Source organism: Neoarius graeffei, chromosome 23 (assembly GCF_027579695.1).
Source record: "Neoarius graeffei isolate fNeoGra1 chromosome 23, fNeoGra1.pri, whole genome shotgun sequence".
NCBI lineage: Eukaryota > Metazoa > Chordata > Actinopteri > Siluriformes > Ariidae > Neoarius > Neoarius graeffei.
Window position 1 is genome coordinate 55,668,935 of NC_083591.1, and position 16,257 is coordinate 55,685,191.

The 16,257-nt window shown below is 40.5% G+C and overlaps 1 protein-coding gene across 1 annotated transcript; it reads left to right on the forward strand.

Annotated features, from left to right (window-relative positions):
• Positions 1 to 4,963: 4,963 nt before the first annotated feature.
• Positions 4,964 to 12,492, forward strand: LOC132871326 (inner ear-specific collagen-like). The gene is made up of 6 exons (XM_060905438.1): positions 4,964 to 4,981; positions 8,144 to 8,233; positions 10,198 to 10,699; positions 10,977 to 11,057; positions 11,349 to 11,429; positions 11,509 to 12,492. The coding sequence occupies exons 1-6, from the start codon at positions 4,964 to 4,966 to the stop codon at positions 12,411 to 12,413; spliced, it is 1,677 nt and encodes a 558-aa protein (XP_060761421.1). The 3' UTR covers positions 12,414 to 12,492.
• Positions 12,493 to 16,257: the final 3,765 nt, after the last annotated feature.

Sequence of the window (16,257 nt, forward strand, 5' to 3'; positions counted from 1 at the left end):
CTCTGATCTGGCTGATTGTTGGCAGGGTCACAAACTGTGAAATAACAGGTTCTTTTGGCCCATTAGCCTACTGTCCAATATACATGATGGTGGTGTGGGGGGGGGGGTATATTTTAACATTTTATATTTTAAAATTGTGGCATGTTGTTTAAAAATTGATCATTATTGAAAGCAGCTCTTTGTCAGGAACCTCAGCAGTAACAGCAGAGTGTTCTGGAATAGGCACAAGCACTGACCTTGGGGAGCCAAACATAGAGCTGGGTGCCACACATTTCATTAAATGACACTTTCCCTATATTTTATTTATTTTGACTGAGAAATGTTTTATTGACAATTTTGATAACCCTTCACTTTTAATCCAGGTCTGTAGTGTGAAATGTTCTCGGCTGTGTTTTTGTTTAAAAATGTTTTCCAAATTGTAGCTGTGTTTAATTCATATCCAGAAAAATATATATTCCAATATAATATACTCAGCATAAACATTTTAAATAGATTCTATATTTTTGGTCCATCCATGACATATTACTAAAGTAGCCTATTTACTGTTGTTGATGTGGGTCACTTGCTGTTAGCCAATTCACTTTCTCGTACCAGGAGAGCTGAAAGGAACGAGTATTATTCCCTACCTTTTTCACCAAGTCAGTTTGAGGCATTGGTCTACCCTGCTCTTTAATTTTAATTTTTTCCTCGAAAGGAAGACTGGCAAATGGCTTCACCAAAATTAAATCAGCAATGCTTGGCATCCGTGCGCAACTTTCTTGCTAGCTGACTAGCCCCCTCAAGTTCAAGTTCAGTCACTCAAATAAACAAAATTTCTGGAACTAAGATAGCAAACTTGACAACACTATATTTACACTTTATTTACAATGAAAATATATACAAACTAAAAAAGCTGGTAGAAACTGTATGTAATGAATGAAATCGAAATGTAAGCTGATCTCTTACAATACACCACAGCACTTGCGAATCCGCATGGGACTGAACTGAGATTCACCGCTGCGTGTCTATATTTGAACCGAGCTGTCAATCAAAGAAAATATCCAGCCGCTTTCACCAATCACCAGTCTCCTCGCGGAAACTGCCATGTCCCTCCCACTGTGAGGCTCGGAGTCCGTGGGCGGGCATTTTCACAGTATTTGTCCAATAATCGTCTTGCATTTTGAGATTGAAAAGCGCAGAGCTCCCAAATGCCATTGAAGTCCACTGAGGCTGGGCTGCATCGCGCTGTCACGAGGGGGAAAAACTCACACACACATTAGGCAAACTGGGGAAAGTTATAACGGAATGATTTCGCACTGTAGTTGGGTTGAGCACATATATTTCTATGATTCTGGATCTGAAATAGCAATGTTATAAGGTCGGCTATAACATAAGCCTAGCGCAATTCATCCTACACGATGTTCGTCATTTTTAGAGGAGGCTGAGCCTCCCTCGTTGTCTTAGAGCAATCGCCCGTGATGCACACACAGGGACTTCCTCTGTCTGCTTGATTGCGCGAAGCGAGCGATTTCATGCACATTATTTGCTTTAATCACCTCAAATTAAATAACTTCCCAGCCACAGAATGGCCTGATATTTTGTGAGACATTACAGAAATAAACATTTATCAAAGTGACCAAATTTCAGACGGAACTAAATTTCACAAATTTTATGAAATCGAAAGGACATCTAGCTTTAAAAAAGAAAACATAATGAAGGCTGCTGGATTTTGGTGTAAAATGAAGAAGCGAGTGAGGCAGTCAAACACTACGTTCAGACTGCAACCTGAAACGACCCATATCCGATTTGTTGTGAAATCCGATTTTTTTGTTAGGCTGTTCACATTACCAATTATATGAGACTTGTATGCGATCTCCAATATGAACGGAAAACGACCCAAAAGTGTCCCGCATGCGCAAATTGACACGTAATAAGCACATCTACGCAGGGGTTAAATTGGGATTGGTTATGTGGGGGGGCTCTGCCTCGTACCCGCCCCTGCCCCTGCCGCCCTGCCCCAATATACTTTTTGGAAAATAACCCTCTAATTTGATAACCATATCATATTGCACAGAGATATACACCTTATCTGTGTGTTGTAGGCCTATGTGTGTCTTGTAGTGCCCCCCTACACATTATGGCAGTTTGAATGTAGATTGGTTGGCCAATGTAACAGATTGTACAGGTTGTTGTACATTGGTTTGAAGGAAATGATTAGTGGGGGGTCTGGGGGTCCTCCCCCAGAAGTTTTTTATTATCATACATGTTATTTGCTGAATTCTGGTGCATTTTAATAAGTTGTTAGCTGACTTTACAGAGGTAGGTTGAGCAATATCATGTTAAATCTTGTCACATGCCTACAGGTGAAAAATGTGAAGGAGAAATGTTCAGTGAGAAAATTTGAAGGCTTGCACAATCTTAAACCAAAACAGTTGATTTATTTTGGAGGATAAATGTTAAATATGCCAAAACACTGTCAGTCAAATTGTCAATCAAATATATTCATGCAGTGAATGCAACCAAATACAAACAACACTATAACATTGGAAGCATTTATTATTATTGTTATTATTATGTATTCAATTATTTATTTGGCATGTGGTGCTTTTTGTATTGTCTAGAACATACATAAGATGAGCATATTATAGCAGCAAAATAGAAGCACAATCATTTGAATGCAGCAAAAGTTTTGCTGCATTCAAATGATTGTGCTTCTATTTTGCTGCTATAATATGCTCATCTTATGTACTGTATGTTCTAGACAATACAAAAAGCACCACATGCCAAATAAATAATTGAATACATAGGACTATGGAAATTGAACTCGCCAAATGCACAGACAGTTCGTTCAAGCACCTCTGATGGATTAGGATCGTATGCAGGTAAAAGGGGAGACGGTGTACGGAGAAAATTATAAACAAGTCACAACGCTGAAACACAAGCCCCAAAACCCGCAAACCACGACTTCTGATTTTTTTTTAAAGCGAGCTCACAAAAAAAGAAACCCCAAAGTCGCTTATAAAAAGCGGAATTGGCAACCCACGCAGTGTTCCAGAAACCAGAATCTCTGATCGCAAGTTCTGTTCTAAATAGCTTTGACAGGTCGTCTTGTTATCAGGAAAACTATGATCTATCTCATAAAAGTCATGGGTTTATTGATTAATAAAACGATATTTAATTATTCAGAACTGAAAATCGTGAAAAGGGTTTGTTGCTTTTGATGTGTGCGTGATCATATGCCATCCGCTCCGAGCTTATGTGCCGGGGCTCAGCCCCGGACAGCCCCGGCCCAATTTAACCCCTGCATCTACGTAAAATACTTAAACAAAAAAAAAAAGCGCACTCTTCAAGTTTAATGATTTCTTTTGTTTGTTTGTTTAATTATCTGGTTAGTGTTAAAGTGTGAGGTCTCGTGTGTGTTTTTGTTTCTGAACTGAAATGAAAACGTGTAGCCTGGTAACGAGGGTTGACTCCTAAATGTCTCTCTAATTTCTATATAAGTGCACTACATGTTACTAGGAAGTAATGGATTTTTAAACTCTATATAGTGCACTCGAGCTTCAGTAGGCAGTCATTTGGGATACGGCCGCTGTATTACCAAACTCTTAATTCAGGCTTAATAATTTGCACATATTTCGTTATATTAATAAACTTTTTCTACATTTTTATAAATATTTATTTAGATTGTTTATAGCCAGCTAAATTCTGCAACTTCTCTCAGCGCTGGCTCAAGGTACAGAAACACCAGTGCAGTTTGCGATGGAGATGAGGCGAGACCTGGCGATGTGGTTTTTGTGGCGGCGGCGGAACTCACACAATAATCTGATTAATGTGGGCAGCAGACTAATGAGACCGAAGGTGTCAAATTACTGGAAATTTCCAGAACAATCTTATAATCTTGTAATACAGGATGGTTTAAGTTATAAATCAGTTATAGAAACTGTTTTATTTAATCAGGCTAACAGATCAACATCCAGGTCCCTACCAAATCCACCATTAGCTTGATCAATTCTATAAAAGTCTATTTAAATTCTGAAAACTGTACAAATGTTGTTGTTTTCCACCAAAGAGGCGGGATTAGCCAACGCAGAATAGTGACGTTTGTCTCTTGTTGATGACGTGTAGGTCGCATGAATGCGACCTGTCCGGTCAGACTGCAGTCGCATGTGAAAATATCGGATATGCATCGGATTTAGGACCGCATATCCAAGCGGCCTGGGTCGCATGTGAAAAAATCGGATCTGTGTCGTTCAGATTGTCAATAACAAATCGGATACAGGTCGCATATGGGCAAAAAAATCGGATATGGGTCGTTTCAGGGTGCAGTCCAGAAGAACTGTGGCTGGCTCTGTAAGATGCTCAATAAAACCTACAGCTCATTTCCGCATAAAACTGCACTCACTGGACCTGAGACTATGATTTTTTTTTTTTTAAAGCAAAGGGTCGTCTCACACCAAATATTGACTTTGTTTCATTTATCATGGCTTACTGATTACTGTTTATAGCATTTTTTTTTTAATGTTGAAACATTTCATTTCATTATTTTTCAGCCATTTTTGGTCGACAGCATTTCTTTACATTTTGTACACTACTGTATATACACATTTTTTAATAACAGCAACAGTAGTTCAGACTTTATATTAATCCACTTATTCTAAAAGGTTACATTTTCTATAGTAACAGGCAACAGGTAGATTCTTAACAAATAAAATTATATATGATAATTGATATGTTGAAGTTTTCTGTAAGGAGATGTTGATGTATCCGTGTTAGCCCTGCGATAGATTGGCGACCTGCTCCAAGTGAACCAATGCTTCTCGCTGAAGTTAGCTGGGATTGGCTTCAGGTTCCACCATAACCCTGACAGATAAGTGGTACAGATAATGGATGGATAGATGGATGGATGGATGGATGGATGGATGGATGGAGATGTTGATTTAACATTATAAGAATCTCAAGTTTCTGCCTGGTAATAACCTTCAGGATGGAGGACGTTCTAGATGTACGTTAATTCAATTAGATTAAGAGAAGTATGTGTACAAAACATGATTCACCTTCTGTAAATGTCAATCAAATAACATTCAAATTAAATCTCACCAATATGAGCTATCTACATGCAACATGTTTCGTATAATGAACCATTCTACACAACTAGGAAAGTTAGCAAACTTCATGAGGACCTGAAAGATAAAATTACATTTTAAAGTTGGAATGATCAGCCTAGGGGCGGCACGGTGGTGTAGTGGTTAGCGCTGTCGCCTCACAGCAAGAAGGTCCGGGTTCGAGGCCCGTGGCCGGTGAGGGCCTTTCTGTGCGGAGTTTGCATGTTCTCCCCGTGTCCGCGTGGGTTTCCTTCGGGTGCTCCGGTTTCCCCCACAGTCCAAAGACATGCAGGTTAGGTTAACTGGTGACTCTAAATTGACCGTAGGTGTGAATGTGAGTGTGAATGGTTGTCTGTGTCTATGTGTCGGCCCTGTGATGACCTGGCGACTTGTCCAGGGTGTACCCCGCCTTTCGCCCGTAGTCAGCTGGGATAGGCTCCGGCTTGCCTGCGACCCTGTAGAAGGATGAGGCGGCTAGAGATAATGAGATGAGATGAGATGATCAGCCTATTTGGTTTGTCCATATCAACATGTAGGCATGATGATGATGATGTTGAACTTATAAAGCACCATTTCTGTGAGTTCAATAGCACTGGAGACAAGTTACAATCCAAAGGCCTGATTAAACAAATGCGTGAGTTTTAGTTTAAAGCAGTCGATGTGAGTACAGTCCTTGATGTCCTCTGGGAAGTTGTTCCACAGTTCAGGAGCAGCAATACAGCAAAAAGTACAACTTCCAGGTCTTGAGACTGAAGGAAGGTTTTGTTACGAGATTCCTACAGAACGGAGGGGACGTGATGGCTTGTAAGGAGTAATTCGATTCTTGAGGTAGTCAGGAGCCATGTCATGAAGTGTCTTGTAGGTCAGGATCAGAATTTTAAACTTTACACGATAGTCCACAGGGAGCCAGTGAAGCTCCTTAAAGATTGGCGTTACATGATAAAAATTTGGAAGACAAGTTTGGAAGATAAACTTGGAAGACGCGCAGCAGCTTCTTAATTATACATGAAAGAAGGCCATACAACAGTAATCAAGCTTTGAGGTTACTAGCACATGGATGAAAATCTTAGTAGCATCAAGTGTAAGATAACTTCTGATCTTTGCAATATTTCGAAGATGATAAAATGCAACTTTACAAGTAACTGTGATGTGGAACTTAATGGAAAGACAGTCATCAAATGTAACACCAATGTTACATCCCTGCTCAGAACAGAATACTGTTTCATCGCAAACAGATATAGATTGCAGAGGTAGCCTTGCACGGTGTGAAGAAGATATTACAAGTACCTCCATCTTGTCTCTGTTCAACTTCAGCTTGTTATTGGACATCCAGCGATCAATATCATGCCGTCAATTCGTTGTTTAGAAGATTCCATGTCATGAACAGATGACGTTCTAACGGTGACATATAGCTGAGTGTCATCAGCATACATATAGCTAACGTATTTTAATATTTATTTAAATAGATTTTATAACAAACATCACAACGTGGTATTTTGATAATCACAAGTAGATTTATAATTGATTTGCAAAGACCAAAAAGTTTGGCTAGTTTTGGAGGGAAAATGATAATGAGCCATTCAGGAGATGAAAGAATTGGTAGTCGTTGCTAAAATCAAGAGAGAAAGAAAAAACAGAATGTGGTCTATACTATCTATATTATCACCTATCCGTATCGCATAGGTGATAATTGGAACTAACTTGTTTTGGGGTCTTTCCATCACATTAAATGTAACTATAAATGGATTAAAAATATGATTCCCATCTATCCATCCACCCATCCATCCATCCATTTTCTATACTCCTTATCCATTGCTGGTTGTGGGTGAGCTGGAGCCAATCCCAGCTGATGTTGGGTGAGAGGTGGGGTTCAGCCTGGACAGGTACACTCACATTCACAATTATGGATAATTTAGAGTCACCAGTTGACTTAATCCACATGTCTTTGGACTGTAGGAGGAAACCAGAGCAGGCATGAGGAGAACATGCAAAACGCCAGACAGAAAGTCCACAGTTGACCAGCAGGTTCGAACCCAGAACCTTCTGGCAGTGAAGTAACAGTGCTAACCATTCCACCACCGTGCTGCCCAAAACTATCGTCTGTCATTGTTTAATAAATAAAAATATAACTCCTGTAAGGTTCTATCTGTGTTTTTTTCCCTTGTTGAAAAAGAAAATGTCATTACTTTAGAGTTTTGTGAGCTGGAATGTCAAAACTTCTTCAGCCAGACAGAACCTTGCCTAAGGTCACAATTTGTATTGAACATATGCGCATGTAGTGCTTTTCTTCCATTAGGTACCTCAACAAAGGCTTTTCATAGTCGTGTGCGGAAAAATACCATCCAAGGACATGTTTAGGCCTAGAGGTGTGGAAATGGGGACAAATATCAACGCTAGACATTAATCTTTTATTATACTCTTTATCACCATGCTTTATTTCACAGATTAATGTGTCCAGTATGTTTCAAATTCATTATGACTCAGCAAGAATAGAGAGATCTCGGGTTCCACAGCTGAGTGGAGGGAGGGTGAGGTGTGGTCATCCCCCGGAGGCTGTGCTGGCATGGAGAGCAACCTTTCAAGGCCTTGCTGAGAGGCTAAAGCTCTTCCCAAATGATTCCTCTACATTTGTGTTTCTAGGACACTTGAGATTGGTCCTTGATAGCTGCAATGGCACACAACCCATAACTAAACGACTGAAATAAAGACACTTTGTTATACAAGTTGTCATGAATAAGCGGCTGTGAATATAAATTAGGTCATCAACAATTGAGTCTACATCAGCAGTTGTCCCAAATGAATCACTTTATGGTTAATGGTGTCTTATCATTACATCAGCCCGGTTTTTGAAACCGGATGATGGAGAAGGGAAGGGCCGAGAACAACCAACCCTTATCTTACTTATCATTGTGTGGAACATTGATGAGTGCCAGCAAGGTTTTAAGAGAAAAAAGCCCTATTTTATTCCATATCTGGCACAACATCATGTTTCATCAAGGCCTGCACCTCTTCTGTTTTCAGGCCCACAGGGGAAAAGTCATATTGCGAAAAAGTGGTTTTAGGCAAGGGCTATAAATTCAATCGAGTGCTGGTTACATGGTTTACTTTGTGAGCAATTCATCCAGAAGACGGCTCGAGACTTCTCACCAATCGTAAGTATATCTGTTAACTTCTCACTAAACATCACTGACGTTGACAGTTTTCTTTATTGAAATCATAGCGTATATGCATCTAGCTTATCACGAACTGTTGGAAAACACCACCACAACAACAAGCTAGCTATCTAATGTTATCACTATGTTATCTCCAAAATCTCCAAGGAACAAAACACAACCGGAATGCAGTTATGGGAAAATAATCAACAACGAGGTAGGATTCACCTTGATGCGAAGTCTGAATTGATTTATACAAAAGCAATGTGACACTGATTCCAATGTTTTGTTTATTCAAGCTCGACATGTCATACTTTTTATCCATTGATGTCAACCATTGATGACAGTTTTCTTTTTAGAAAATGAGTTTTTCAGTGATGGTTCTCTTGAAGACACAAAAGCTTAGCTTGATACCACAAAACAAACTAGATCTGTCCTTTAGACTTTCCTGTTAAGTCTATAACCTAAAGTTACAGCTTAGGTTCTGAGTGTTACAAAGCTTGGGCACTAGAGATGCCTTCGATAAACTTTAAATAAATGTCTCCTTGCAGAAAACACCAAAATATCAAACATTACACAATGTACATTTAAAGAAAAATCTATTTATTATTTGGCTTAGATGATGTGTGACATTGACCATACAAGTTTTTAGTTCTTATAGAAATGCTAATATTTTAGAATGAGTACATTAATATAAACCTGTGATTTGCCTTACAGCTTACATGACTGCCAAAGATGCTGTTTTTGAAAATTAATCAACATATTCTGATCAGTCAGAATCAAGAATTCAACAGTGCTGGGGTATATTTGAGAATAAACCCTGAGAAATCAAAATAATGAGGTGGAAATCCAAGCTGACTGCTGCTTGATAGTTTGGAAATGTACTGTAAAGTGGGGGTTAAAATACTCACTCCACTTATGATGTGGTTTAAGCAGGCTTGTAGTACTCGAGTCCAGGACTCGGACTTGAGTCCAACATGTGTCCTAATTTTAAGGACTTGTGACTAGACTTGAACTTGAGCACTGATGACTCGGACTCAGACTCGTACATTAACTGCATTTGGACTTGTAAATTGGAGACAAGGACTTGGATTTTTTCTTTATTTTTTGTAACATGCCATAATAATTTGGCATAAAATATTTATATTTATATCTACATTAATTTTTATACTCATTTTGTGCAAGAGAATGCACATTCACCTGTTCATACATCATGTTCAGGAACAAACTAACGTTAATGGCGCTAAAATGCCTGGAGAGACGCCGCTAGGATTGTCTGCTTTGCTTATACAGACTTCTCATGCAGTGGGAAAAAATGCACTGCTATGTGTTCCATATGTAGAAGAACTATCGAGGAGACGACGGGGACAACCTCGAACTTCAATCGTCATTTGGTAAGACTCCACCCAGAGAAGGAAGTGACACGCTATGTTCGTTGCTCTGTTGATAGTGGGTGGGGCTTGCTTGGCTGAGCGATGAACTAGCTAGTGTTAACCCTCTCTCATATTATTTGCCCTGTTGATAGTGGGCGGGGCTTGCTGAGCGATGAACAAGCTTTTTATCTGTAGCCTATTAACTAAAACAGGGCAATCAAGCAGGAACATTAGTCCAACACAGTAGCAGAGACAGTTTCACATAAAGGCAGCAACAGCCACCATCGCATGGTACAACTGGAGTCTTGTTCTCGGACTCAGCTCAGATCAATAGTGAACTCGACTCGGACTCAATTCGAATTTTTCTTTAATGACTTGAACTTGATTCAGACTTGAACACTGGGGACTCGAGACTGGACTCGGACTCCAGGTTTAGTGACTTGACTACAACACTGGGTTTAAGTCAGTTAACTCTGTACATTCTAAACAATTATTATTTCTTTTTGTAACACCATGACAACGTTGTCTTTCTTGTGTATCTTTTTACTCAGCCCTTTACCACAGTGTTTACTCATCTCTCTTTTCTTCTAGATGATAAAGGTATTTCTCGGCTTGCTGGCATCCTCAGCCATGTCAAAAGGAATGTTCATAAACAACAAAACGGATATTGGGAATTTTACACCTCCTCCACCTGGCTCACATGACAGACCCATTCCCCCTGAATACTGGGATACTAGTGGTTATCCTCCACTGCCTGACAACCACATGCCACAACATGACTATGACATGACAGATGATGGCCCTCCACAGATACGCTCTGGCATCCTAATGCCATATGAGATGCCCACTGGGATGCCTGTTCCAACAGAGGAATACCCAAAGCTACCACAGGGTTATCCTTTGCCACCAAATAGTAGGGATCTTTCCAAAGGGTCCAGCATGTTCAACATACCAGATTTGACATATTGCAGTCTGATCATGGAAGCACCTGTGCTCCCAACCGCAGATCAAGTACCTTGGTTCTGCACCTGCTCTTTGTGCAAAGGAGCAAGCAGTGGCCCAAAGGGTGAGAAAGGAGACAGAGGCCTACAAGGTAATCATGCAGTTTACATCTTCCTGTGGCAGGGTTTGTTCAGTTTCAATCCTTGGAATCCAACAGTTTTTGAGGTTTCCTTGCTCCCAACACAACACTTAGATGTGTTTGATCAGGTGTGTTGGGATTAAGGGATTTCCAGAATGATAGGTTATGAGGACTGAAGTTGAGAAGCTCTTTGCTATGATTCTCCACGAGTCTATAGATTTATATGTCCTTTTGTACTGCTTATAGCTCTGATTCTCTGGTGCCCCATGCTTTTAATGTCTTTCACCAGGTCCACCTGGGAGTCCTGGAAGTAGAGGTCTAAGTGGTCCCCGAGGTCAGCCAGGTTTTACAGGTCTACAAGGACTTAAGGGTAAATAGAGTAATCTGACAGCTCTTTTGGAAGTTTGTAGATCTGTTCCCTCCCATTAAGCTGGTCATGGGTTGATTTGACAAGCTGCACAGCAAATTCCCCAGTGTTGAATTAACACTTTCAGAGTTCATTTGTGTCCAATTGGACCTATATAAACACGGTAGGGTGTTAAATAAACACTCTGGGTGTTAATTCAACACTGGGGATTTTGCTGTATGGGATTTTTTTTTACAAACTCAATAATTGTTAAGGTTCAACTTTGAATCACTTATCTACTTTCAATGTTTAAAGGCCAGAAAGGTGATCAAGGTATTAAAGGGAGTGATGGTCTATCGGGCCCAATGGGAATAAAGGGAGACCGTGGATTCAAGGGTTAGTATGCCTCCATTAACAGACACATCTTCTACTATCTTAACACCTCCAGACATTTTCATAGTTCCATGTTCTTTAGGTGATAAAGGAGACATGGGTACAGAAGGGAGGGCAGGGGACCAAGGACCTCCTGGACCCCCTGGGGATTGCTCTTCAAGGTGTACTTCTGTAAATGGACCTCCAGGAGAAGTTGGACTACCAGGAGTAGTTGGGCCTAGAGGCCTTCCAGGAGGCTCAGGAGAACCTGGAGTGAAAGGCAAGAAGGGAGATCAGGGTGAAATGGGTAAGCCTGGAGTTCCAGGCCTTGATGGACTGAAAGGAGATCAAGGTGAACAAGGTGTGTGCAATTGCAAGGATGGGGCCAAAGGTGCAGATGGAATTACTGGACCTCCTGGTCCAAAGGGTGAAAAAGGGAATTTTGGCTCTCAGGGGGTTGAAGGGGTAAGTGGTCCTAAAGGCGAAAAAGGAGAACTAGGAGTGACAGGTTTTCCTGGCCCCTGCTCTCCTGCCATCCAATCAGGGTTTTCAGCAAGACTGGCTATCAGTAACCCAAATCCAGATAAACCTGTCCCCTTCAGCTTAATCATTTACAATGTACAGTTTCACTACAACTCCATTACCGGTGTCTACAAGGCTCCTGTCAATGGTACATACAGCTTTAGCTATAATTTGCATGTTTTCAACAAAGTCCTCAAAGTGGGGCTCTTCCACAACTTTATCCCAATTGTGAAAAGCACCGGGCCAATAAACCTTGGTATGGTCTCTCAGGAGGTGATTCTACACCTGAAACAGGGTGACGAAGTATGGATCCAGGTAAAGGACACAAACAGTAATGGTATGGGTGTCAAAAGCGAGACCAGTAGCACCTTCTCTGGCTTCCTGCTTTACCCAGACAGCTGTGAGGCACCCTTTTCCCGAGAAATACCTGACCCTATCATTGGCACGTACAGCTGGGGTACAGTGGAAGAACCAGACAATCCATAAATATACAGTAATTGTTGTTCAAATGCCAAATTTCACACAAGACAACAAAGCTCTTTAATATCTATATTGATACTTCTCATCTGCTTTGACTATTTTACCTACACAAGGTCAAAACTTCAGGTATATGAGCTGATTTTGAAAGATCGTCTATCAGAGGTTTTGACACTGTTTGGATTTTGAGATTTGACACCATGGTCAACTTTGTAGCCAGAGATATCTGGGTCTCATCAACTTCTGAAAGAATGGTAACTAAATGAAATATGAACTATGAAAATAAAACTTGACTGACACAAACAAAATCATATCTTGTCATTAGGTCCATTGTGAAGATATTTCTTTGGCTTTCTTCTTCTTCTTCTTCCAGCTGTTCCTGTTAGGTCTCACCACAGTGGATACTGTCCCTCCATCTCCTCCTGTCCTCCGTATCTTCTTCTGTCACACCAGACATCCTCATGTCCTCCTTCACCACATCCATAAATCTCATCTTTGGTCCTCCTCTTTTCCTTCTACCTGCCAACTCCATCTCCAGCATTCTTTTCCCAATCCAATATCCCCTGGATCCAGCGCTCGAAACTAACGGTGTCCCGATGTCCCGGGGACCATAAAAAATGCCATCGGGACACAAAATTATCATATCTGGGACAATCCCGGGACAATGGAAAAAAATAGATCTAGAAAAAAAGTTCGACATTAATATTATTTACAAAGCCGTAACACATACGTAGACATTCACCTAATTTGTTAATTTTAAAACGTTAACAGCGAAAAATACATTAGTAGCTACACTTCCGATGCACCTGCATCAGTAGGCTACAGAGCAGCGCATTCTGTTCTAGAATCTTCGGCCGCATTATATGGACTTGGAATGGAATTGCTACCGCACACGCTGCGCCGACTCTTGCCAGAACAAAAATGCTGAAGTGGTTGAAGCGGACCGACCGCGGGGAAGAAACTGAAAGCCGAGACATAACGTCTCCGGGACCTTCAGGATCCAAAGTGTCATCGCCTGGTCTGCAGGCAACGCTAGCAACTGAATGAACACTGTTAGACACGTTATAAAATACAACAGGAATGATGTGGATGATATTAACGGAAGATACCGTTCAACAGAATAAGTGAGTTTTCTTGGTGTCTTTCTAGTTCAGAAAGTTTAGTCAGTCAGCAGCACAACTAGGCTCGGACCTGCTGGCACTATGCTGATGTTGCTAACATTTGCACCCACGTTTCGGCAGCGAAAGTTCATAAAATGGATAACGGAAAGTTCATAAAAATGGATAACGGAAAGTTCATAAAATGGATAACGGAAAGTTCATAAAAATGGATAACGGAAAGTTCATAAAATGGATAACGGAAAGTTCATAAAAATGGATAACGATCTCATCTCATTATCTCTAGCCGCTTTATCCTGTTCTACAGGGTCGCAGGCAAGCTGGAGCCTATCCCAGCTGACTACGGGCGAAAGGCGGGGTACACCCTGGACAAGTCGCCAGGTCATCACAGGGCTATGGATAACGGTAATGGTGAAAATTATAAGTTGGCCTTATAAGTGCCCACAGATATTCAAGGTATAAGTAGATGAAATTAACATAAAAGGGGTCTTATTTTCAACTAAAGTGTACTGCAGATGTAGGGAGTTGAAACATTTTCTGAATGAGCTAGTTGGCCCCTTTAAATAAACGGGTATCTATTATCAGTATCAGTGAGATCGCCAAAGTTTAATAAACTGAAAATGCAATAACTGTAATTTTGAAGTAGATGATGTATAGGACATGTGTTGCTTGTGTCTTGTGACTTATTGTAAAAATGATATAAAGGGTTCAAAATCGCATAGTTACAAATATAATAGTAACTTCATATGATAATATTAACCACTGGTTATTTCAGAGAGGAAAAAAATGGGGACACTATTGCTTCCATTCGGGACAATACAACACAGAATTCGGGACCACTGGGGGACACAAAGAAAAAAAGTTAATTTCGAGCCCTGCCTGGATCTCTCCTCTGTACGTATTTCTTAGGCTTCCTTCTAACTGACTGAATTTAAGGGATTTAAGCATTTAGTGTTGTGACTCAATTTTGATACAGTTTCAGGATTGAGGTGTTCTACTTTGTAGTCGAAAAATAATAAGGCTCAAATAAGGGACAGATTTTTCAGTGGATCTGTTTTCATTTTTATTTCACACTAATTCTGCAGCATAAGTATGAACAGTTGCACAATGGACCAGAGATTGTATGTACTGGAAATTGAAGCTAATTTGGTTTTGTATGTGGATGTGACAACAGTTTGACTTTACAAAAGTTTATCCTAATCTTATCGATCCTAACTGTATTTCTTGGTAATCTGCCATTTGTGCTGAAAAAGTGTGGGCTGATCAGCTAACAGCTGCCAAATCATAGTCTGAACTGGTGAAACTGGTAGACCATCTTTGCCAGCTGGTAAGTTATTTTCCTGATTTATTATTACTTGAATAGATCGATCAATAAATGTCTGAGATTTTCTAATTGCCTCACAGTTGTGATATTTTCACAATAATAATAATAATAATAATAATTAGCATTTGTAGCATTAAAGGCCCGGTCCCACAATACCGATAACTATAACTATAATGATAACTATAAATAAATCGGTCCACTGTGGTTGGTGGTCACACCAGACTGATAGTGATACCTATAGCCCAGGCCTGGGTTTATCCGTCTTGGTGAGATTGCTTCTAGAGCGATTTTTTCAGGCCTGAACCTGATCCGATAAAACAGGTAATTGTTTACATGTGACGTTGTCTGAGCACATGCTATTTTTCCCCGGGCATCTTTGTACATCCTTGTTGCATCATGAAGTCACGGAATATGGATTCACGGAAAAAAAACATATATATTACAAAGCATGGATCTTTTATGGATATGTTTAATAAATTATTCATGGATATGTGATTTATTTTCCATGAAATATCAATAGTAAATTAATAAAGTAAACATATAAATGCAGGTGAGATATTTTAATTATGAACTTCGGCAGTCCAGACTAATTGTTTTAGACGTCTTAATTTTTTTATCCACGATGCATCATCTGTACGAAATCTGTAACCAATCTGTAATATACTGAAACATCCGTGACCAATCCGTAAATAATTAGCATCCATGATGCATCCGTATTAAAATCCATAACCACTTCGTATTTTGTATCTTTTTTTTTAAATTATGTTTCCGTAATCCGTGACCTATCCATGTTTTATCAACCACTGGAGTGTGTGCATGGGTTGTTTTGAAGTCCAAGCTGTACAGTATGACCCAGAATAATGTGCTACTACTTGGAAAAAACTTCCATGACTTTTCCTAAGTTGCAAGCATTTATTTCCCTGAGTGGCAGGACCAAGCGATATTATAGCCGGGATTATAGTTGTGGGGCGGCACGGTGGTGTAGTGGTTAGCGCTGTCGCCTCACAGCAAGAAGGTCCGGGTTCGAGCCCCGTGGCCGGCGAGGGCCTTTCTGTGCGGAGTTTGCATGTTCTCCCCGTGTCCGCGTGGGTTTCCTCCGGGTGCTCCGGTTTCCCCCACAGTCCAAAGACATGCAGGTTAGGTTAACTGGTGACTCTAAATTGACCGTAGGTGTGAATGTGAGTGTGAATGGTTGTCTGTGTCTATGTGTCAGCCCTGTGATGACCTGGCAACTTGTCCAGGGTGTACCCCGCCTTTTGCCCGTAGTCAACTGGGATAGGCTCCAGCTTGCCTGCGACCCTGTAGAACAGGATAAAGCGGCTAGAGATAATGAGATGAGATTATAGTTGTGGTGTTTCTGCTCCAGACTGGAACTAAATCCAGGCAGAGGGACAGTCAGAGTTATAGGTAT